At 34.7% G+C, this 25294-nt stretch overlaps 1 protein-coding gene across 1 annotated transcript in view; it reads right to left on the bottom strand.

Moving 5' to 3' along the window:
- Nucleotides 1–2868: 2868 nt before the first annotated feature.
- The window catches only part of LOC136842540 (ATPase ASNA1 homolog), a 34883-nt gene continuing 12457 nt past the window's right edge, over nucleotides 2869–25294 (bottom strand). Inside the window, exons 5-7 of the mRNA XM_067109971.1 lie at nucleotides 18274–18381; nucleotides 14866–15066; nucleotides 2869–4614 (exon numbers count right to left, since the gene is read on the bottom strand). Coding sequence (XP_066966072.1) covers nucleotides 4495–4614; nucleotides 14866–15066; nucleotides 18274–18381 — 429 coding nt within the window. The 3' untranslated portion in view covers nucleotides 2869–4494. The remainder of the gene's footprint in view (nucleotides 4615–14865; nucleotides 15067–18273; nucleotides 18382–25294) is intronic.

The following is a 25294-nucleotide window of genomic DNA, read 5'->3' as shown; positions in this document are numbered from 1 at the left end:
TATATATATATATATATATATAGATGTATATGTATATATATTTATATGTATATATATATTATATATGAAATTTTTTATCACACCATGATTTATATACAATCATGAAGCTACAAATGTCGCTTAATATCAAATTCACGCTACCTCGGAAATGTCCCCGATGGGGAATTATCACCGAAGGGGAATTTACAAGTGAAAAATGGATGGGTACTGCTGGGTCTCGATCCCTCGACACAGATACTTATCCAGTGACTCCAGTCGACGGTCTGCCCACTGAGCCAGGTGATAATTCCCCATCGGGGATTTTCCTGACGTAGCGTGAATTTGATATTATGAGATATTTGTAGCTTCATGAATATATATATATATATATATATATATATATATATATATATATATATATATATATATATATATATATATATACTTGACTTCTGAAACATGGATGTTTCCACATTAGCCGATTAATGCACAAGCGCTGAATGCTCATTAGCAGTGTGTCCAGCTCCCCTAACACACAGTGCTATTAACAATATATTACATGTACTCTTGTGGAATGGAATGGAATATAGAATTTAGGCCAAAGAACAAGTGCTGGGACCTATGAGGTCATCAAGCACTTTATGCATTATTGTGCTTCCTGGGGCCTCCTTTTCCAGTAACTCTTTCACACCATCTATCTAACCATTAATAGGTCATCCCCTTAACACTGCTCACCAGTCTGCCAGGGTCCATTCTTTCCTTATGATGTAAGCTCCTCAATACACTGTACTGTAACCGAATGCACCATTCTTTCTACCATTTCTCTGTATCTACACATTTCTCACCCTACTAATTCTTCTTAAGCTGTACTGCATATACTATGCAAGCAGTTTATCTCCATTTCAACCTTTTCCTTTCATTTGCATTTAAGAATTGCAATTCATTTTTATTGGGAAAAGATGGCTCAACAATTCCATCATGGTTTCCTACCTTGGGTGTTATAGGCAAATTGCTTCTTCCAAATCTTATGCACATAGTCTGCTACCTCTTGCTTCACCTATCAAATAACTCTCTTCTTCTCTTATCCCACCATCATCCATTAAAATTGAATCCCAAATACTTATAGGATATACTCAGTTGCTTCCTTTCTTTCATCATCCACACCTCCACCTTCCTGGTTTTTACAGTTGCTTACATTTACTCTTGACTTTCTCACTTGCAAACATTTTTCAGGTCTTACTAGTTTGTGTAGTTTCTCTTCACTGTTCCCAAAATACGCTCATCATCTGCAAACATCAAACAGTCTGTGCTCAATTCATAATGCATTTTCTTATTCCACAAATCTGCACCTTTCTCTTGTATTACTCCATCTATAGAGGTACTGAAACCGTAGACTCGACACACCATTTTACCAGTTATATTTTTACATCAAACTAATCACTAATCACTTCCACCATACAATCTCGTTAAATCACCACTCTAAACAACTTGTCTTCTCTATAATATCATGGTAGCCCAGTAATATCAACAGCACTTTCCTCTGCATTGGTCCCTACCCGTGTTAAGGGATGATAGATACCCACTAGCGCACAACCTTCCTTTCCTTTTGAGCTGAGGATCGGGGGTGGGGTACATAGGTCTACATTTCCAGAAGGGTGTCCTTTGAGCTACAAATGACGGTTAGGATACACTGGTTTACATTTTCACATGGGTGGAGAGGGGCCTTGGGCACTGATCATGTGTTGAGTTTTACAGTTAGTCAATAGGGCATTGCGTGACAGCATATGACCTGTTCCTTACTTCTGCTGCTCATTGGTTACCTTAAAACCATAAAACCTACATCATCAACAGCCTTCGCATTGCCGATAGACTGGTATTCTAATGCCCCACACCTCAAGAAAGATGAACACAGAGTTGTGAACTTCTTGGGGGTAGAAATCCCTTCTTAACGGCAGATAAACCTTTGTCTCTTGAGCCCAATGGCAAACACCCACATCAGGTCAGTAAATGTACCAAGGACTGCTACTGCAGTGATGGTAAGCACTATAACCGGACATTGCTGCTCCAGAAGTGCCAAGGGTTTGGGATACTGATAATGTAATTGAAGGCAGAAGACAGTCTAATGAAGGACTGTGGAGCCCATGGTGGGTTGGCAGGAGCAAATGGCTAAATTCAATGGCGACAAACTAAGTGGACATTCTTAAATACAAGAGAAAAAATATATAACATGCATATATATCACAAATATAACCTAGACTATCCTAATGCTTTCCTGAAGGCTTTGTTCTTGAATAAGAAGTGGATATTAGAAAATGAAAAGAAGTTGAAGCCATACACAACATATGAAAATTGATAGGCAGAAAGCAATACAAATAAAGACAAAAGAAATTGCAGTATACACTGCATATGGCACACCGCAGACAGCGACCCCGAGTACAGATAGATATGATGGCTAGACCATGAGAAGCAGAACTTGAAAAAACAGTCCACACCTCTTACACAGCTAAGAACTGATAGTTCTTAGTCTCAATGAGGCAAACTAAGAAAATAGCTTCTACAAGAAAAACTCTCCTTTGACACTGCCAACTACTGAAACCTTTGCCCACTGCTTGGTATAATTCAACAATTAGATTTTTTGCTGTTTTCCCAGAAAGAATGCTCAGCATATTTTTAAGACAAGCACCAAAGAATAAGGAACTCCCCCTACAAGAAGCTCGAACATGCGCGCGCACACACACAATGAAGCTTCGATATTGCATTATGTAAGTAGCCATCTCGTGGGCTGACAACTTTTTGCATTAAATAATGCCTTATGCAGAAGTACAAACACACCTGAGACTCAGAAGTGTTTGTACTTTCATACAAATATACATTTAGGATAATTAATCATTTCTTACCTATCTCTCTTTAATATTCTAACTTCAATACTGTTAACAATATATACTATACACCATAATTCAACTGTAATAAGTATACAAGAGGACAAAGCCTGGGATGTATTAAAAAATGCTCCTCATACAAACACATGAATAATGATGACAAGGGTGAACCACCCGAATGAGATACACTGCATAAAATAGTGCATAGTGCACTTTGGCATCACATCTTCCATGGTATCAAAATCTACTAACAACTCCAGTATCATATAAAAGTGTATACAGTACATTATTTTGTTCTTAAGACACCAAATCCACTTTTCAGAGAGAACTGTTTTGTACAATTGTTACATTTGTTAATAAAAAAAGAAAGCAAATTATATAATCTCAGCAGCCCAAAAAATATGCTAAAATTAAAGAAAATAGGTCCCTTAACTGGATTCTTCATGTTTAAACCAGAGGAAGCACTCATCCACTCAAAATCAACCAAATTTACTATCTACAATGCAATTTTCAAGCAGTGAACTGCTCATCTTATCAATAAAGCAAACAAACAAATTTTTCTATCATCTTCAAAAGAGTTCTCCTATTGACTCTACAAGAATTTAAACTCATAAGCATTTACAATTCTTCACTTGTATAAACAGAACCTCTTCATGCCCTTAAACTACATAAAAAGACATTGACTATTGCTCAATGTGTGTGAAGACTGGTTAAACTCTTCTATATTCTATAAAATACCAACAGGTATTGAATCGTGGTTTGCAGGCTGGTATTTTGGAAAGGGGTTAAACTTTGACAAATAATTATCCTTTACCCACTTTAAGAAAGGAATGGTGATATTTTTCCTTAACCCTTGAGAATGGGAAAAATCACACAAAAATCATATTTCAGGAATTATGAAAATGTCTGTAATCAAGCAATGTTAATTTCTGAATGTTGGATACAAATAATCAAGGATGTTACATGCTGGATAGAACATGGAGTCCTAGGGATTGTATTTCATGAAATGATTAAAGCAACTAGTCCTCTGAGTTGCTAGTAGTAACAACAAATAGTATAAACTTAATAAAATAAATTTCCATGAATTAAAAATTTGAACCATAGTATGTAGTATGAATAACATAAATTTTACAAAACTAGAGGTAGATATATAATGTTGGATATAACAAGAAAAATCAAATCCTGTGCTTGTTAGGTGTAAGAAAACATTACTATTCAGCATTAGCCACCAATCCCATTAGAATGTTGAAAATATAAATAAATGAAAATCATATCAGCGACAGACAAACACAGTACCACAAGAACAAATCTCAAACTTCTTTGGGGTTATTATCTAGAACAGTGATAATTGGATACCAATTACCCATCCTAGGTTCTTCAATAGAATTATAATTATTACAATACACAGCATTGTGCATTAGTAAAGTATACAAAAGGCATACCTTTAACAAAATATGATAATTTGCAGTGGTTCAAAGATACATAACCAAAATTTTGACATACAATCGAAAAGCAAAACTTGAGCATGTCGATCTCTGGGTACATGATCTGCTTTGATGGTTTCATATAATTTTTTTGGTATAGAATGGTTTTCAGTGGAATCACAATGCTCTAAAAAATTAATGTTCGGTAAAGATTATGGCGAGTAAGGATTTATAAGGTATTCTGAAAACTGCTTAACCTGCTCTACACCCCGAACTTCATGTTCTAGTAGAGGTAATTTGGTCACATGAAAATCTTCATACAAATCTGCAATCTGTAAAGAGAACAAAACTCAGTTTATCATGAAATTATAGAAAAAAAATCACAGGCAGAATATGTAGCATATTTCCTATTTTCATTGCCTTTTAAACACCCACATTAACATGAAATACAATTAACTACTATTATAACAGAGATACTATACATGGCAAAATATACATGCATGGAAAATTTCTAATCCATCACAAAATGAAGCACAGTGATTACTAGTGGAAAAATGATTTGTTCAAATCCTAGGAATGTTTAGCTTACATACATCTTAATGTTTAATCCAGTCAGACGAGAGATTGCAAAAAGCTTTGCCAGATTAATTTCAAAGGAGTGTGAATGGTTCACGAATGGTTTCACTAACAATGCATTTGTTTTTAATCCACATCTTCAGTAACTTAATGTTCCTATTAACTAAAAAAATTCAGATCTACAGTACTCTAAAATCCACTAAAATTAACTATTAACTGTTTAAACTTGTGTACATTAGGCTGAACAACTTTTATTATATGAATTTGTAATCAAACCACCCTTTAATCTAAACAAGTATACGTAATGACTGCTAACTCTAATAATAAACTTTGTAATATATGAACATTGTATACATTGCAGTACTTCCCTTAAAAGTAATATACAGTATAGAATTCATAAAGTTGATGTGCATTTTAAGTATTGCATTCTATGATTATGGGAAATCAAAATATGATCCATCAAGTGAACTATTCAAACCAAAAGATGAATTCACTTGTGGGGGAGAACATAGAAATAAAAAATTTAAGCTTCAGTAAGCTCTTTAAATATTGGTTCAACAGTATCATCGATATTTTATAGTCAAGTTAATAAAATTAAACCAATTCCATTCCCACATATAGCAGGTAAAACTATGCTCATGGCCAAAAAAAGTTTGTAAATTTCTTATGTTCAAGAGACTGAGCCAAGAATAGATGCCAAAATGGTACTTGGTCAGTGCAATAAAAGTTTGTGCTGAAGGACACTTTTTTTTCAAGTTGTGACAAACCTGCTTTTAAAAATAATAAATTACTTTTAAAAGGACAAAATTGTTTTTTAAAATCATGACAAACCTCTCTTTAAAATAATGACAAAATTGCCTTTTAAAAAGTCTGGTTGAGCTACATCTTGTCCAATGCCTCAGCCTTGCTGGAAACAATTGAATAACACCTACTAAAGTTCCTGAGAAAGGATGGACAGAGTTCAACAGTTGATCTTCATGGAATCAACACGGATGACCATAACGAATACTGTACTCTGATCCAAGTGTTGAAGGTAAAAATCAAAAATCACTAACATCATGCAAAATGAAATGGCTGGTAAAAGTAGAAGTAAACTGGACACCACTGGCTTAAAAACTCTCCTAACCATTTTTCTCGTTTCTAAAATATCTACCGTATCTCACAGTTAGGCAAATTACTATAAATAAACATTGTCACCATCTTCTTTGATACTTTTCATTAAAAAGTTAAATGTAAAGTGAGCATTCTTCATTACTATTTTTTCTATAATTTTCTGGGCTTCCCCACTGATCTTTGTCTGGTTACGTCCAAATCTACAACTTTCTTGACCAGATGTTCCTTATCCCTTCTTACATGTCCAAACGATTTCAGTCCTTGAGAGTCAGGTTTATTTTCAAGCCACTGATCACCACATCATTTTTTATCTTCCTAACACACTCCAAGCTATGGATCTTAGCCTTCTGAAGTTATACCTCTTCAAAATCTCCTTTATTTTGTTTGTCAGTACCCATGCCTCTGAATTCCATACCAGCATAAGGCTGGCTTAACTTAAATGAATGAACGCTGCATTGAATAATACAGGCCACACATCTGAAAACTTTGCTCTGTTTGCTAACTGGATATTTCTATTTCCGATTTGTATAGTAACCTCTTTACACTTCATTCAAGGTCTTGCTACTCTTCTTACTGCCCTCTAAATACCTTCTTTAAAGTCTAGTGTGTTGCCAGGTTAACATAATTATACTACCTCTTCTAAGCCCTACTCTGCCATGATAACTTGGCACTCCTCCCTCTCTTCTCCATCTGATCTTATGCTACACTGAAACCCCAAGCTGCTCTTTGGGTATTACCCATTACAATTTGTATAAGTTACTGAGTTCACCCAACACCTATCCTACCTCATCACATAGCCACTTTCCTAAGTGTACTTTTCCCTTTGCTTCCTTACCAGTCACCATAAGCTTCATTTTCTTACAATGATTTTCAGTTTCCTCCTCCTCTCTAATACTGTACTGTGTTTCATGTTTTAAACTTTTTTACCTCTACCTCTGATTCTGCTGTTAACACTAAATCATTTTTTTCAAATTATTCTTATATACATGACACCATCATCATCTACAGCCTGGGTTCGGGTATAATATCATCACTAGCTCAATAAAGCTTTCTTGTAATCTTTCCATCTCAAAAGAGGCATATGACATCCAAGATAAAGAAGGTAGAGGGATAATTCCTTTTCACAAGTTACACCCTCTTTAAGGTTAGCATACTTTTCATCTAGAGTATTACAAAAAGAATGATAATTGCAGAAACCAGCATGCTAGACAACTACTTACATGTTGAAGGGTGAAGAAGAGAAATATAGCTTAAAGTAAGAAAAGGAGGGATCCATCCTGAATCAATGAGTGGCACTACTGACCATTGCTGCTCAATATGTGTGTAAAACATGGTCACCTCAACAGGACCAAATACATCTTACTGCCCATCTAAACCAACAGCTGTCAAAGTGAGGCCTTTGAAATGCGCATGTAGGAAAAACCTACAGGTATTTCCTCATTTATGACAGGGTTAGGTTAAAAAAAAAAAAAAAAAAAAAACCACAGTTTCTTGAAAAAAACATAAAATGAAATTAGCCTAGCCTACAACAGGGTATACAGTACATCTGTGCTTATACAGTAGCCTAGCCTACACATAATAAATTTAAACAAATAAAACCTAATGTTAAAAAATGGAGCTCATCATATCAGAGACAGAGACGCGCACAAGTAATTCTAACACATCTCAGAATAGGCCATACTCGTCTGAGACATGGGGACTTAATGAGCAGCCACGTGGCCAAGCTCCAGAGTGCTTAGAGTGCAGGGTGATAATAACGGTCAGACGTGTGCTACATGAGTGTCCAAAGTATGACCAACAGTGACTGTCAACTTTTGGGAATAAATCAATAAATGAAATTTTGTCAGAATCTTTTACATTTTCAGTCGTTCCAATTTTGATGTTCATGAGGAACTGTGGTTTGATAGATAAAATATAAAAAGTAAATAATAAAAGCATGAATTTAAATTTAAATTTTTTTAAATATTACTTAACTTATGAATTTTAATATACCTTTTTAGTGTGGAAGCATGAGTAAATGTATTTATTGTGTGTATGTGTTACAGTATGAGAATGTGAGCCTACATGGTATTTTATTTATACCCACAGCCTACCATGGTATTGTGACCATTATTTATATACAGCAACTTCCTTATCAGTTGTTACCATATTGTATTACCATACACGAGATAAAAATGTATAGGTTATGTGTGAACTGTAGACCTAGGCTAGCCCAGATGTTACAATCATAGTATCCATTTGCAAAAGTCAAATAGGCTATTTCTGTACAGCTATATTTACAATAAATTTAATAGTAATTAAACTGTTATTTTACTTACAGAATCCATTTATACTGTATTATTATACTGATATATTATCATTGTAATATATAAGTATAATAAGAACATTTGTCCCACCTGTGGTGAAAAAGTGATTCTCACAATCAGATGACTCAGCCTACTAATGAAAGAATTAAAGGTAATAGTAATGAAACTGTTATTTTATTTACAGAAACCATTTATACTGTATTATTATATTGATATATTATCACCGTAATACATATTTATAAAAAAAACATTTGTCCCACCTGTGGTGAAAAAGTGATTCTTACAATCAGATGACTCAGCCTACTAACGAAAGAATTAAAGGTAATAGTAATGAAACTGTTATTTCATTTACAGAAACCATTTATACTGTATTATTATATTGATATATTATCACCATAATACATATTTATAAAAAAAACATTTGTCCCACCTGTGGCAAAAAAGTGATTCCTACAATCAGCTGATTCAGCCTGCTACCAAAAGAATTAGGAAAATAATTATTTTAGTTGCTAAAAGAAATGAATGTATCAATGGAATTATTGTTATTATTTTTTAGCATAAATGTAAACTGGGTATACAAAGGTAAACTGACATACTTTGTTAAAAATAAAACCCCTCACAATCACAAAACAGCTATTTCCCGCTGATTCGTTTGTTTACCAATGTAAACTCTCTCTCTCTCTCTCTCTCTCTCTCTCTCTCTCTCTCTCTCTCTCTCTCTCTCTCTCTCTCTCTCTCTCTCTCTCTCAGTACTGTACATATCTTTTAATAAAATATGAATTACTGTATCACAAACATAAAATTACAAAAGTTCATGACGCCTTTGAATGAGTGCGTGCACACATAAGTACGTGTTAAATTTTTTTTTTTGCTTTGTTTGATTTACACGTACTGTACCATTTTTATTACAAATTTAGTTTATTCTACGTATGATTAGCGCACATAACAGTGAACAAGAGAATATTTCATCTGCAATCACCATAAAAACATTGAAAATGCTCATTTCATACGTAGGCAAGACAAAACCCAACAGGCTGTACCAAGTTCACCAATGGCGTGGAACTGAGGTTGGGCATAGTACGTAACTTACAGACTTGATTGCATTTATAATTTGGTTTATAAAACTAAAACAAAATGAGAAAACATAGTAAAAATATAAACAAGAATACTACATATAGCATAATATATAAACAAAATAGTGTAAGAGTGTGTGTTACTGCATTAGGCTTTAATGAGAACATGTCTCAGCTCTCTCTCTCTCTCTCTCTCTCTCTCTCTCTCTCTCTCTCTCTCTCTCTCTCTCTCTCTCTCTCTCTCTCTCTCTCTCTCAGTACTGTACATACATATCCTTTAATGAAATATGAATCACTGTATCATAAACATAAAATATGAATTACTGTATCATACACAAAACTCCAAGTTCATGATGCCAACGTACACTGCTGCCTGTCCCTGTTGCACACAAAGTTTAAAAAATATTTTCAATATTTTCATATCATTATTACTTTGTAACTTCGGAACAATCGCAACCGCTAACTCCATCACAGACTCGATTTATCATAAAATGGACCATCATAAATGGGGATGTACCTGTATGGAGAACAGTATTTGCAACAGAGTATCCAGCCCCTCTTTAGGTGGAATAACCTCCAGTGGCAAGATAACCCACAAGAAGTAAACACTAGGACTATAGGTTCTGCTGATACAGATCTGGAATACCCTTGCCCACCTAACACATCTAGAACAGTGTCTTTTCTTTCAGAGAGAAGTCCCTTGGCCTTTTCCTAAATAATGTTTCACAAGGCAGTAAAACTGCATCCTGGCAAGAGAAGTATAGAATTAATACCCCTTGCTCTAGTATGATTTGGATGTAACTACAACACACAGTAATCTCATTCTGTTCTTAGCCAAAACTTCATAAACAAGTATATTTTGTTCTCATATGCACTAGCAATCTTTAACAGCATTAAATGACTGCAAAACTCCACAGACATAAGAAACACACTCCCTACAAGTGTCCAGAACCAAACTGATTGTACATGAAAACAGTGCCAAGAGCAACAGGGTCCATACTCTACACACAGGAGGGGTTACAGAGAAGATAAAACCACCATGAGCCCAGAGACACAACAATTCTAAATCTCACAACTGTGATGGGCTGATTCAAAGCATGTAAAATAGTAGGAGAATGTACCATAGCCAGCAGCAGAAGGAATGCAATCCACTTAAGCATATATAAATATGTGGAAGAAAGATATAACCTATCACTATATCATAATTTTCCATTTGGCTAGATTTGAAATAGCACTGAGGATCAATAGTCTTTATGTTTCCTTTTCAGAAACTGAGCAAGCTTAAACCAAAAGAGGGTAATTTGTTTAAGAGGGAACACAGAGAAAACTTAGCAAAAAAAAAAAAAAAAAAAGATAACCATAGAAGCACAGATTTATGGAGCAAAAGTTGAACTGTGTTAACTTTCAAGAACAGGAAAATTACAGTCATAAAGAAAGGAAGAAGGAGAAGGAAGGGAGAAGCACCATCTTACTATCAAATAATGGTAATGTCTGTTCATTTTTTACACACTGTTTCAAGGCCAAGATTCACACAGATGAAATTTTACAAAAATACCATAATATATTCTCATTTTAAGAACGTCAGTACAGATGCACCCTGGGTTAAGATTGTCAGACTTAGGTTTTTTCAATTTAGGATAACAACAGCGAGAATATACCACTAAAAAATTAATTTTTTATTTTTATTTTTTACGGCCAGGCTGTGCTGGGTACAAAATTTTCGTGTGAATGCTGGGCAGCCAGGAAGCATCAGCGCAACACTTCTCACTATCTGCCACTTGGTCACTAATGTATGAACTACCTACTCTATAGTGTTTTGTGTTGTTACCAACACAAAACACTTTCTATAACCTTGTATCTACACTGTGTTTTTAAGCATCTATAATGTCTAACAATGCCCATTTGCCACCAACTACTGATGAGAAGATGAAGGTAATTTATCATGAAAGGAAACTCAAGATACCTGGCAAGCATGAAGGCTATATGCCTGTAATGTTTATCAATGTCTTTTGCATGAGAACTTAGACTTTCACACTCACTAATCTCAACCACCTTAAAGGATAATAGCTTGCCGACAATCCTACTCATACTCAGCAATCCTCATTTAATACATTATCTCAACATTCCTTAATTAGGAAATTCATAAAACCTACAATCCAGTTACTGTGCATTTATGAGATGTTCGTTGGCAGTAACAAACACCAAAGTAAAAGACAGTATAGTGCCATTAAAAATTGTCAAAAAGATATCTGAATGTTTTATATCCAATCTGTCATTATGTATTATATAATATACTTTACAATATATACATTTTTGTACACAAACTTACATTTTAATCCATCAAGTTTCCTATTAGCATTGAAATGGATAATATCATGCTTTAAGTTAGTCAGAAATTTATAGGATTAAAATAAATTCTATAGTCACTTTTGCTTCATTGTTTATCTTTATGAATAAATTAGTTTTCCATAAATAGTAGCAGTGATATCAAAATTATACTTTAATATAGTCTTACATCAATTTTACTTATTGTTAATTAAGAACTATAGTGCAATAAACTCAAAACTAATTCTTCAAGAAACTACAATAAATGTTTTGCTCAAAAGACTTTGCCAAGAATGGTGACAAAAATCGGTGTACTGTATTACCTAATATTATTTTTAGGAGTAGACAGCTATGAATAAGTAATTTCAAGGTGAGCATTTTTTAAAATATGATGAACAGAATAGGTACAATTACAGTGCATTTTCTTTTATTTCTTTGAGAGCAATTTTTTTCAGTGCTTGGCAGGGCTACGGAGATCATGCTCGACAGGGAAAGTGAAACAAACAACAAAAGTTCATGTTCGTTATTCAATCCTTTTCTCACAAACGAAAAGTGATTATAATTTTTGTTATTAATACATGGTTATTGCTTCTGTTATCAGTTTGTCAAGAATACATGGTTACTGCTTTTGTTAATAATGTAAAAATTATAAAACGAAAGAAACTCTCTAGTCTAAAGTTGATATCTTCCTGAAGAAACCTGACAATGCCCCAGTGCCTTCGACCAGCTATTCTCAAGCCTCTTAAAAAGGAAGAGCGGCAGATAACCCTGCCTCTGCAGCTTTGCCAATATTCTTGTCATCCAGCAGTTAACATGTAAGTCTCCTAAGCATGTTTCAGCTAGGCTAGGTTACAAAAACAAAAGCAGATGTCGAAGCACCATGTCTGCTGCGAATTTCAAACTTAACGCCTTTCACTCTATGTTTACATCTGAAGGGGCATGACCAGCCAAGAGATCTTCATGGAATAAATAGCCACGAATAGTATATTATTGAATAAAAGAAAAATGGAATGCGTGCATTTACAGTACATTATTGTTTTTTACTACTTTAATTGCCTTTTTTTTTTTTAGTGCTACGATACATCAGTCATGTTAATCACAGGAAGCTAACTCCAACTGTATCGTTATTCAACAGTATTCTAACTAACAATATGAATGTATATATTTTAATTATTGTACAGGCAGTCCCTGGTTATTGGCAGCCTCGGTTACCGGCAATCCGGTTTTACGGCGGTTGTCTAGCGACGATGATAAGCAGATTTTCGTCGCTCATAACCAGTTATCAGCACCGATCGCCTCTTATCGGCGGTACTGATCACCGGTTGTCGGTGCCGCTAACAGGTTATCGGTCCCGATAACCAGGGATCACCGCTATTATCGCTGATTTTCAGTTAGCAGCAATTTTCGGTTATCGTCACGCCATTGGGGAATGGAAACCCGCCGATAACCAGGAACTGCCTGTACTAATAAAACTGATGTAAACAGACGTGCTGTACTACTGTAGATTTTGGCATTATACTTTCCAAGTATAAATAAGTACTCTACAATGTTGCCAATTATCTTTTCACTTAAATGGGTAAAGTTATTTCAACTACTTTTGGAACAAGAAATTTTCTAATATCTGAGTTTCAATACTTCTATTATAAATTTCATGTCTTTACCTTCATTTGGTTACTTATGTCAGTTAATGAAAACAATACTCCACCAACAAAATGACTACTCCAATGGGTTAGAGATAGGTTTTTGGAACATAACCCCAACATAATTAAGGGTGCATCTTTATATTTCATAAGGGTCTAACTCGAGAAGAAACAAATCTGATGCATCTACCTAAGAAAGAACATTTTACCTTCTGACCTTGATGGCATCAGTGTGAAAGGTGTCTGAAGATACTTAGAAATAAAATTTTGAGAAAGACTAAAAATTATTTTGACTCACAAATAAAATCTTCCACTCAAGTTGATTGAAGCAGAGCTTTTGTACAGATGACCACTTAAAAAAATTATCTACACTGAGATCAGGATACACAATCATTTGATTCACAATTTTTTCTTATATGACAGTCACTCCATGGGAGTAATACATTAAAAATTATTTTGTTTGACAATATTCAGTGATTACCTAAGTTCCCAAGGGGGATAAGATAAATAATGGGCAATTCATTTACATATTGGTAATGTGTGGCTTAGGTATACAGTAAACAACCATAGTGAGGCTGCCCAAATCCAGTAACTTTTGATGGTCTAAAATAAGGATGTGAAAAGTAATGAAGGACATGGTGGCAATAGTACTGCCATGGCATGAGGACCTGCACAATCTTGTTGTCACCAGAGCTGATAGCTCTTTAACAATGATAATAATTAACCTCATCAAACTTGTCACTTGGACTGTACACAGATGATAAATATTTTAGTATTTATGGTATCTATTTTAGCTTGTTCTTAATCCAAATTCTAACTGTTAGTCTTATATTCTATGTGAAATACACTAGTGAAATCAAACATGTATGAGGACAAAAAATCTTTGATCTAGGTCAATATTCCTACCCTATCTTTTGCATGTTAAATTCCACTGGATTTATAAATTACTTTTGCTGTACAATTAATTATAAAGGAATGCAATCCAATCAGAAACCCAGAGTCAGCTGTAATCACATATAGAAGAAAATACTAGGTTAGGCCTAACCCTGTCTTTGCACTTACAACATTGCTCACAACACAGCTGCCTAAACTGGAAGGTACAATAAAACACAGGAAAGGAAATAACAGGGATAAATGTTTAGCTACCAAAGAGCAACCATTTGGTAGATTCAAAGAATGCTTAATAATATAAAAAATGGTGAATAACAACAAATAAGAATGATGCATTAAATGGAAAGAAAGCAAGGAGATAAGGGAATGAGGGTCAAATCACAATCTTGGAGGCATCCCTCCATCTCTAGGAAGCTCAAGATTTTAATCTTTATAAATTCCTAAGATACTATTGCTTTTGTGCAATGAGGTAAAAAGTTCTGGTTAGACAACAGTCTGCACTGTGAATTAATGCAGACACTCTGATAGTAAGTTAACAAAGAAAATCAAGTGCTCTATACTATACAGCTATACAACTGGGTTAAGTGTAAGCTAATGCAGTGGTATAATAAAAATCTAAGCTTCATATGCTTGATGACAAAAACAAAAATTTTACTCACTTGATCAAGATATTTAGCTTGAATACGGCACCTTGCAGCACACATGGAGCAAGGCTGATCACCTGGCTTTTGCAGCAACAGCTGATTTACTACAATGTTGTGGGTGTCTATGCCGCATCTTGTTAACTCTTGAACTAATCTCTCTGTTTCATATAAAGACAGAAATTCTGCTATGCAAACACATACAAAAGTTGTCTGATCCTGTCAATACAAAAGAAAAAATTAAAAGCCCATATTTCCAGGAAATTAATTGTAAATATCCATGATTAAAAACATTAGAAAATATAATACAATTAGATATATCATAAGAATAATAAACATTCAGACCTTGTACTGTAAAAAATTTTCCTTACTCAATACAAATGAAATAATGCTATGGCAGTTTAACTTTAAAAACATATGAAGTCTCATAAAATTTGCAAAGTAAGTCTGCCTTGTTTTACATACAAATCCCACAAAATATAATATACAAAGTATTTTACCACAGTTCTTTTTACTAGGACAATTGACTATTCAAGTATAGTATTTAAGTAACATAATCCTTGAAAGTTACATAATGTTTAAAGTGAAGTTATAAAGAATAAAACACTTTTTTTGTACTGTGAGTTGGAACACTTACAGAAGGATGTCTATGAAAATGCTGTTAATGAAGGCAATGACAAAATGTACAGAAAATGCAGATACCTAAATTTAGACATAATTACTGGAAACAATGACACAGTACAGTACTGTGTATAGAAAACAGTACTGGTATCAAAATGACCACATAGTTACCAAAGAAGATATATAAAACATTCTGGAAACAGGTAGTGGTAACACAAGCAGATACATCCAGAGACAAGTGAATTACAAGCATGCAACATGTACATCACCCCACCCTAGCCTGAATTCTATTATCGACTAATTATTCTCGATGCCATATTTCAGTTCTTTTAAATGTTATGATTCTGAAAAGAATAATAAGTGTAACAACAATTAAAGTGACCTGCTTTGTCTTTTGTAAAGAGTGGTGGCTGATTCTGTGGTTTGTAGTGAAATCTGAAATACTGTATGTCTACTTGGCAACACGTAACCTATGCTTGTGAATATGTGAGACAGAGAATGTGTGGTGTGTAGAAGGCCAACACCTGAACATCTGTGTGAGAAAACAGATGATCTCAAAGACTTAACCCATTAGATAATAAATGCATACACATCAAAATAAATATCTGGAATTTTGTCATTTATCAGATGGTCAGACCCAAAGGCATCTGACAGGCTAAAGTACTACCATATTACCATTATTATTACAGTATATACAGCATGCAAAATGAGCTAATTAAATGATGGTGCCAGAGATTAATAATGAATCCATGAATAAGACATTTAATAAAACTCAAATTTTGTACTAAAATATGAGATGAAAATTAGCTGCTGAAGACCAAACAGGGTAAAAAATATTCAAAACATGGGAGAATAAAAGACTTAATAAACGATGGTGCCAGAGATTAATAATGAATCCGTGGATAAGAAATTTAATAAAACTCAACTTTTGTACAAGAATTTAAGATGATATTCAAAACATGGAAGAATAAAAGAATTAAAACATTTCCTAAGGATATATAGTCTACAAAAATCTTGAAAAACATTCTTGTACCAACTTTTTGTGCAAATGAATATGGGATAGATTAGAAATCTTTCTCATAAAATGAATCTGCAATCAAGAACACACCTAGAATTTTAAATGATTTGCACATAATCACAGACACTTAAAAGAGCTAGGTGGTGGGATCCAATGTCTAAAATCTGCACTTTGAGTTTTGTTATGATTTAACTTCATCGTCCATAATTTGCAGCAAGCATTAATTTTAGCTAAATCTGCTTAGAGATTCAGCAACCACAGGTCTACACTTGAGAGATGGGCTCAATGTAGAGAACAGCTTCATTTGCATAAGCAGTAACCTTGCTTTCAAGGCAAAACCACTTACTGCACAAGCATGTATCAAGTAACACGCTATAAACACTACCCTGGTAAACAGCAGAGATTACATTCCTATAGTCACTAAAGTGCCCATCAACAACTACTCTTCAATTCCCATCTCTCCAAGTTGGAATTAAATAGCCTCATGATTAACAGTCAAAAGCAACTTAAAATTCAAGACCAGTCATAAAATCTTGAAGACCAGGATCTTGGGATTTCTGTATGAAACTGATATTTGGAAGAAGAGCATCACACGAACCCAGGACCTTGCAAAAGCCAAACTGCAAACTAAAGGACAGCTGATAACTCTCAGCATATTCATTCAAACATTTTGCCAACAGATGTTCAAAACCTTTAGACAATTTTTGAGTTACAGCAAGGTGATCAGTAAGGATAGAGCCATTTATCAAGATTTACCTAATGAATTAACATTATACCAAGTGCGAAAAGAATCCCTTCTAACTAACTTTAAAAAAGTTAACAGATAACTTTGGATCTAAGTAATCAGCAGTTTTCACAAAACACAATGATAAAATATCATTTGGTCTATACCTACAAAATTCTCAAGATTGAGCAAATGATTCTTAATGTGACAGGCCAAAAAATTAAATATTTTCATCAATCATGAAAGGTTAAAAGGGATGAAAGTTAAATGAAATTAATTTAGTGGCATAAATGAATTAATGAATTAGTGACGAATACTGGTGATCCTTCAATAAAGGAAACAACTGGGAAATTCCATACAGCTGTGTACGGATCTACAAAAACAAAAAGTGAAGCAAGTGACTGATGGGAACTTGAGACTCTAGGTGGCATGCACACTGTGCTAATACTGATCTGTCTGTGACCTGTTACACAAAAGCATCTAGGGACATTCAAAGATCACAAAGGTGGGTTTACATGAGTGATGGGGTTGTAATAGAGCATAACAATCTAGAAAAAAATTACAAGGATCCTGAATATAAAAAAAAATAAAAACTTCTCTAGATCCCTAGTACTAATAACAAGGAATAATTACAGTACTTCAGACTGCCCAGTGTTCAAGAGGAATCATGGAATAAATGAATTGTGAAAATGTACAGATAACTAAACTACACAGATTGCTAGGGAAACTGTGAATGACATGCATAATGTGAGGTGCTGCTATTTTTATTATTTTTATAATGTAGTTTAATGACACCCAATTCACAACTCTAAACTCTCACAGGGCTTGCACAAAGGATGTTTTCTTCAAGAAGTAAAGATTGGAGCAAAGTACAATTAAAGAAATTGGACAGCTTGCTGGGAAGAGATGGGTTCCCCCTAACAATGAGGAACAATTCTACACAGTATTTGACTAAGTCTTTCCATATGTCAGGCCTAAGTAAAATATGAGGATTGTGCCTTGTGTTTCCACACTATCTTTCTTAAAAACATCTCAACATAGTAGAGTAGAACTGAATACTTACTGGGTTTTTAAACTGTTCATTGACTTTTTGTATAACAGGAAGGATACTTTCTAATTTGCCAGACACATCATCAGCATTGAACTCTTGCATGCCTAGAAGACCAGCAATCTGAAAAAAATTTAGTACAAATTACTATGATTCTTCAACCTAGATATTTGCTTTAGTATTAAAGATTTTTGTGATACAGCTGGCAGTTTGAAAGACTATAGTATAAGCAAAACACTTCTGCTTTTGCATACTGATTTACATTTAAATGGTACAGTCATCAATGTAAGTGACTCTTTTAGGATTTTAGGTATAACTTTTGATAGGAAACTGACTTTTGAAAACCATGTGTATCATACCGCTTCCTCTATTTCTAAAAAGTTGGTATCTTGCAGGAATATGTTCAAATGTTTCAGGATAAAGCTATTATATCTAAATGTTGTGATTCTTTTCTTCTTTGATTTGAGTACTGTTCTCCAGTGTGGTCTTTCAGTGCTGACTATCATTTCAAACACTTGGACAAACTTATGGCATCAGTTAAGTTTATTTTTCCAACTCTTAATGTTGACTTGTGGCATAGACATAAAGTGAGTTCACGATCTTTGTTGCATAAAATGCACTACAATGACAAACATCCTCTGCACTCTTCTTTAACTGACCTAGCAGTTTTTGCTCACAACACTAGAGAGGTTGCTGCTGCAAACAGATTGTTGTTTTCTACCATCAGGTTTAATGCTAATCAGTTTGCTGTGAGTTTTATCTTGGCTACAACTAACACGTGGAATAGTTTGCCTACTGCAGTCATGGAATCTTCTGATCTCAAAATATTTAAGCAAAGAACAAATTCATTCCTGCTCTATGCTGATATCACCTGATTTCTAGTGTAGTGGTTATATTTTCTATTCCCTCATATTTATTTATTTACCACCTTTTCAAATAACTTGTCTCTTTGCAGACTAATTTCCCTTTGGAGACCTCTTGGATTTATAGTCTATTGACTCTGTCCATAAGGGTTTTCAACTGAAGATTTAAAGAAAGAAAGAAAGAAATGGAACCTTTAAGATATCAAGTATCTTGATAATATACATAAATGAAGTTTATAAGAAATATTGAGTCACAAGGAAAACAAATAAGAAGTAAATATTATCCTTATTTAAAAAAGCAATTCATATATTAAGCCAAGTACTCTATATCACACCAAGTGATAATAAATCAATAAAAAAATCATCCATCAATACATACAGACATAGATTTAGGACCAGATAGTTCATCAAAACTTGAAAGGTAACCGACTATAACCCCCCACAATCTTGAGTACAGTTCCCAACTGCAAACTTTACAGGGTATATAATCAACCTTCCACATCACACATACTCAACATATCTAACCAGCTTTTTACATTCAATGCCTAATAAGGGGAGTGAATGGCAAAGGCAGGGATAATGACAAACAATCAGTAGAGCAACAAGGTGAATGATTTATTTATAATTCTTTCCTCATACATCACACGTTTGCTTTTAATACCTGAAAAGAATAAAATGGGTGGCAGCAGAAATGTAGAGGCCTTACTGTCACTCCAAATAACCTGAAGTTCATTACAGAGCATGTAACTGCAGTCCACCACAGTATATACATGGATGTATACAATGAATAAAAAGCCTTCCTTTTATTGTCAATGCTTAATCTTCCTTAAGTTGTAGGGAAGCTTGGGCACACCTTTGACTCTTCATGTAAGCTTAGAGGCTGAGGCATTCAGAAGGAAGGTGGCTCCAAAGACAATTACTTGAGTTGTATGTAAGGGTCACCATCGGTACTATGGAGTCTTTCTCTATCTCCCTGTGAGCCTGGTTCAGATTAATGCACTGCTTGCCCTTCCATCTCTTTCTACACCAGGAAAATCTTCTGCTTTGCTCTGTCAGACTGATATGTTTATATCTCAAAATAGCCAAGGATAGCAACATATCCATGCCATTCTTTTCTACAGGACTTTCAAGGAGGCAGCAACAAGAATATGATTTTTCACATGCTTACACTGTACTATTCGCCGCTCTCAAAACAAAGGGGCGTGTCTCAATTTTTGGCAATTTTGAGATATTACTACCATGAAAATCCTTGTGGTGAGATCTATCGATCCCTCTGATCGGCACATCTCCACGAGGCTTAGTTCTGGAGGTAATAAACCTGTGAGTGTCAGCTTAACTCAAAAAATTATTACTACTCACAAGACATACCGGCGTTCTTCGAGTTACGCCCATTTGTCATGATACAGCGTAGCCAATGTCATTAAGTCTGATAGGCGTATGCTATGATATGCCAGTTTGTTTTCATTCTGGGGTTTAATGATATACTTTTAATTTAGTTAAGCCTGTGTTCCATTTTCTTTCTATAAATTATTAATGACAGAAAAATTTTTGTCACTCCAGCAAACACTAGTGTGGCGAAAGCATCGAAATCTTTCATGCTGATCTTTTTGGTAAGCTTTGCTCTTTTTTCGTATCTCATTCATATATTTGGTAATCATCAGTTACCTTATACATGCCATGGAAGATGTCAGTGATATGGGAACAATTGATAAACTTGTAATGTGTATACATGACACTGAAAATTAAGATGTATTGTTGAAAAACTGCCAAACACGTGGCAGGCACATGGTAAAAAACTGAGATACTCCCATTCGCTCTGGTAGCTAAAACGTGTTTCTGTGCGTGTAAAAGGGTATGTGACGTGCTTTTGCACAGGTATAAACGTGTGTGCATAATCTGTATGTCTGTGTCTATTTATGATTGTATGTGTGTGTTAGTAGTTGCTGAAGATTAAAAATTTAATTCTTTTCAGATTGAATGGTAGAGCAACTTTTTAACATGGATGCTTTGGTGGAATGGGAAGATGGCACAAAAAATGTAGTTCATACAAGTGAACTTGAATGTATGGGAGGTGGAGAAACATTCAGGAAAGGACAGAAAGTGAAAATGCATTGGAATAATGATGACTATTTTGGTACCATTATAGAAATCGAAACAGCATCAGTTACTAGTGAGGAGACTGATAGTGATGAGAACTTACCCCTTAGTCATATTACAAAAGGGAAGAAAAAAAGAAAACTGCAAGGGACAGACAATGTAGAATATGCTTGCTATACTGATGACACCCAATCTTCCATTAGCTTTTCAAAAGAGGATGCTGATACAGGAGTTCTGAACAGGGAAATACAGGAACAACAGGCTGAAAACGGTGATCTCAAAATTTCTCCCAGTGATGATGAAATCGGTGAGGATAGTGAATCCCCCATCTACGACAGTGATAAGGATCCTCCTTATGTGCCAGACTCTCACGTCAAAGACTGCGAAGTGTCAGACTGTCAAGGTGAAGTCTCTAGTTCTTGCCACATATGCAATCAGCTGTTGTGCTACAATCATTTTGTAAAAAATGGGCCATATGAAAATGATCATAAGATCATCCATCGAGTTAAACCAGTGAGGATCAAGAAGCAATTTGCCATCCCTAGGCAGCCTGAAGACTTTAAGGTGGAAGGACCAAAGAGAGAGGAAGGGGCACTTGCTCGTTTAACAAAAAGAAGTGAAAATAAGAGAAAAAAGGCACATGAATGCAGAGTCAAAGGTGAAGCATATATCAGTCCCAAGACAGGAAAAACTGTTTCTGGTAGGATTTATTTAAAACCTAGGTGCAATGGCATTGGATGTACCAGAATGGATAAAGAATGTTTCTCTTTTTCAGAAGAGCAAAGAGAGACTATAGTTAAGGCTTTCTATGGGACTGGCAGTCTTCAGCTGCAGAGAGAATACATTGTTTGATTTGTGCAACCAACAGAAGTGAAACAGAGAACAGTGAAAAATCACGCATCAAGGAGATCAATTTCTTTTTTGTACCACTTACCAAGGAATGATAGTCAGCCTATTCCAGTTTGTAAAACCATGTTTCTGAATACCCTCAACATTTCAGAAAAAACATTGCGGACAGCTCTAAGTAAAAGGCAGTTGGCAGGCACTGTTGAGAAGGAGAGGAGAGGAGGGAGGCCAAAAAATTTCTAGAAGATAAGCAAAGAAGAGAGGCAATTCTAGAGCACATCAATAGATTTCCCAGAACAGAGTCTCATTATATTCGCCAAGATTCCAAGAGAGAGTATTTGCATCCTAATCTCAATAAACAGATAATGTATGAAATGTTCAAAGAAGAGTATGCCTCAAAAGGGGTTTTTGCATCTTATTCAACGTACTGTAACATCCTGAAAACACAGAATATTTCATTTCACAACCCCAAAAAAGACATGTGCAAAATATGTGAAAATTACAGGAAAGATGATGCAGAAAAAAGAAAGCACTTGAGGAATTATTTCTGCAACACAAAAGAGAGAAAGAAGCTGTGCGACTAAAGAAAGACAAGGCAAAAACAGAAACTGATAACTGTATAGTAGTTTGATCTTCAGCATTTGATCTTCAACAGGTTATTTATCTACCACAAACTAATGACAATCAGCTGTTCTATAAAAGGAAGTTAGCAAACTATAATCTGACGGTGTATGAATTGAAAACTAGAGAGTGCCATTGCTTCACGTGGCATGAAGCCCTGGGTAAAAGAGGTTCTTCAGAAATTGGAACACGCCTGAAAATTTATTTAGACCATATGAACACTGCTGGGATAAAAGAGGTGATTATGTTTGCAGATGGATGTCCTGGACAAAACAAGAACTCAATCATTGCAACAATGTTATTGCACTATATCAGCATACTGGAGGTTTCAATTGAAAAGATCTCATTGCTTTATTTTGAGCCTTATCATGGCCAGAATGAGGGAGACTTAGCACATAGTGCAATCAAAACAGCATTAGACAATGCTGGAGATTTGTATATCCCCACACAACTTGTCCCAGTTTTCAAACTGGAGAGAAGGAAGAAACCTTATATCGTACACACACCCCAGACTCTTGACTTCCTAGATTTTAAGCTACTGTCAAAAGAACTTCAAATCCTCTCCATTAGATCTGATGATCAAGGAGGGCAGTGGACTGGACGAAAATGAAAGAGATAATGGTTAAGAAAACAGAGACCAACAGAATCTTCTTCAAAAGCAGCCATTTGCAAGAGGAGTACATGTCCCTAACTCTGAGGCAACAACATGCACAGAGTGTAGCATTAGACTCTGGTATAACCAATGAGCTTCATAAGTTATATTCACAAGCGCCCAAAATTGCCAAAAACAAATATGAAGATTTACTGTTGTTATGTGAAGGTGCTTTTCCAGTGATTAGAGCATTGGGATATGTGAATTTTTTCAAATCTTTACCACATTGAGATAAAGTGACGTTTGGAAGGGGTGATTTTCTTTTTCGTTGTCTTCTCTAAAGTGAAGTCACATTTTTATAACTGAAGGAAGGTCAACAGATACTGTTCAGTATCTATATAACAGAAGGCTGTGAATCTGATTTATCAAAACCAGTCATAAGGGAATAGACAAGTTTATTTTTTTATATTAAGTGACAGTTCAAAAAATGTAATTTTGTATTACACAATATTATTTTTGTTATGGGACTGGATTCAAAAGATTCATTTTTTTTCAATGTTTCCTCCAAAGAGGACTTATGTGTTAGTGTGAAGCAAGGTAGGCCTAATCAGCCGACTTTTATTCTGCTGAGTATGAAAATACTAACAGGCTACATGAAGACGTGTTCTTTATCCACTAGTCTCAAAGGAATAAGAAGCCTTAATTATTTTCAGCTAAATTTTCAATATGCAGTTAGAAGCATGATTGTTTTTCTTTCAAATTACATAATAAACTTTTTCTGCCTAAAGTAGAATTAATATTATTGTTTTAAAATTTTACTGAATTATCCTAGTAACAGAATGACTAGTGGTTGTTATGGATTCATCAAAGATTTAAATTTGGTTCAGTTCTATTAATTTTCCTGGTCACACATTAATGGTGACAAGTTTTCTTTCAATAAACACTATTGAGTTAATTAGCATTTTTTCTTCCATTTTAGATTTGTTTATCATCTTACTACCTAAACATGCAGCTTGGCAGGATGTACTTATGACTTGATTCTAAGTTTAACAAGCCCAATAGACAACATCAGGCGTAACTCCGTTATAACCTGCGGGAAGTTTATAATTGACCAATTCTAATGGATTGTTAATTACAAAGACAAACAGGCGTATCAGTGGTGTAACCACACCATTTTCAAGTATGAAGAAAATTTAAGGCACAAACAAACAGGTGTATCTGTGGCATAACTACAACCTTCCAGTGTAAACACATTTTTTGTCACAAGACAACCAGGCGTATCATCTTTAAGGCCACCCAAACACCCTAAAATTGTATTTAACTAAAATCTGAGTATATGTATGAAAGAATTCAATTTCTGATGTATCTGTCTATGTTAACAACATCTAAATAACTTTATTATCAATCTGTTAGTAAATGAAAACATTTGAGCAAAAACTTTAAACTGCTCTCCTGAAAAACATGAAATACTATGATAAGCCACTTTGTTTTGAGAGCGGCGTATTATTTCAAATGCATACGGTAAGATAGTGGATGGCAGTACCGTGCAATTTTAGATGGTCATCCACCTCTCTTTGTACCTGTAAGTAAGACATCTGTCCAAACCAGACAAATGTATACATTTTTCAGCAGTCCAACCTTTCCCATAAATTGTGATCCATGCCAATTATAAGTACAGTATATCTCTTTGCTGCCAGGGCTTCAGGATCTGCGCAGTGCATGTGCAGTGGTGCTCTATAAAATTCACCGACCACAAATTTCATATCCTTATAAATAATAGGTTAGTTTAAAAAACTTTAGTATATAAAAATTACATCTTTTGGAGGAAGTCAGCTTCCTCCAAACATAAATATACCACTTGATTTATAAACAACATACAATACCCTGAAAATCCTGGAGAGGGGATAACTATCCTTAATGGCCTAATTAAATTACAGAACTATTTTATTACAATAAATAATCATTCTTCCTTTGGAACTGAGAAAGAAAACACTCAGGTCCCCAAGATTGGGACACC

Source organism: Macrobrachium rosenbergii, chromosome 10 (genome assembly GCF_040412425.1).
Source record: "Macrobrachium rosenbergii isolate ZJJX-2024 chromosome 10, ASM4041242v1, whole genome shotgun sequence".
Taxonomy (NCBI): domain Eukaryota; kingdom Metazoa; phylum Arthropoda; class Malacostraca; order Decapoda; family Palaemonidae; genus Macrobrachium; species Macrobrachium rosenbergii.
This window is presented reverse-complemented; position numbering and strand designations above follow the sequence as displayed.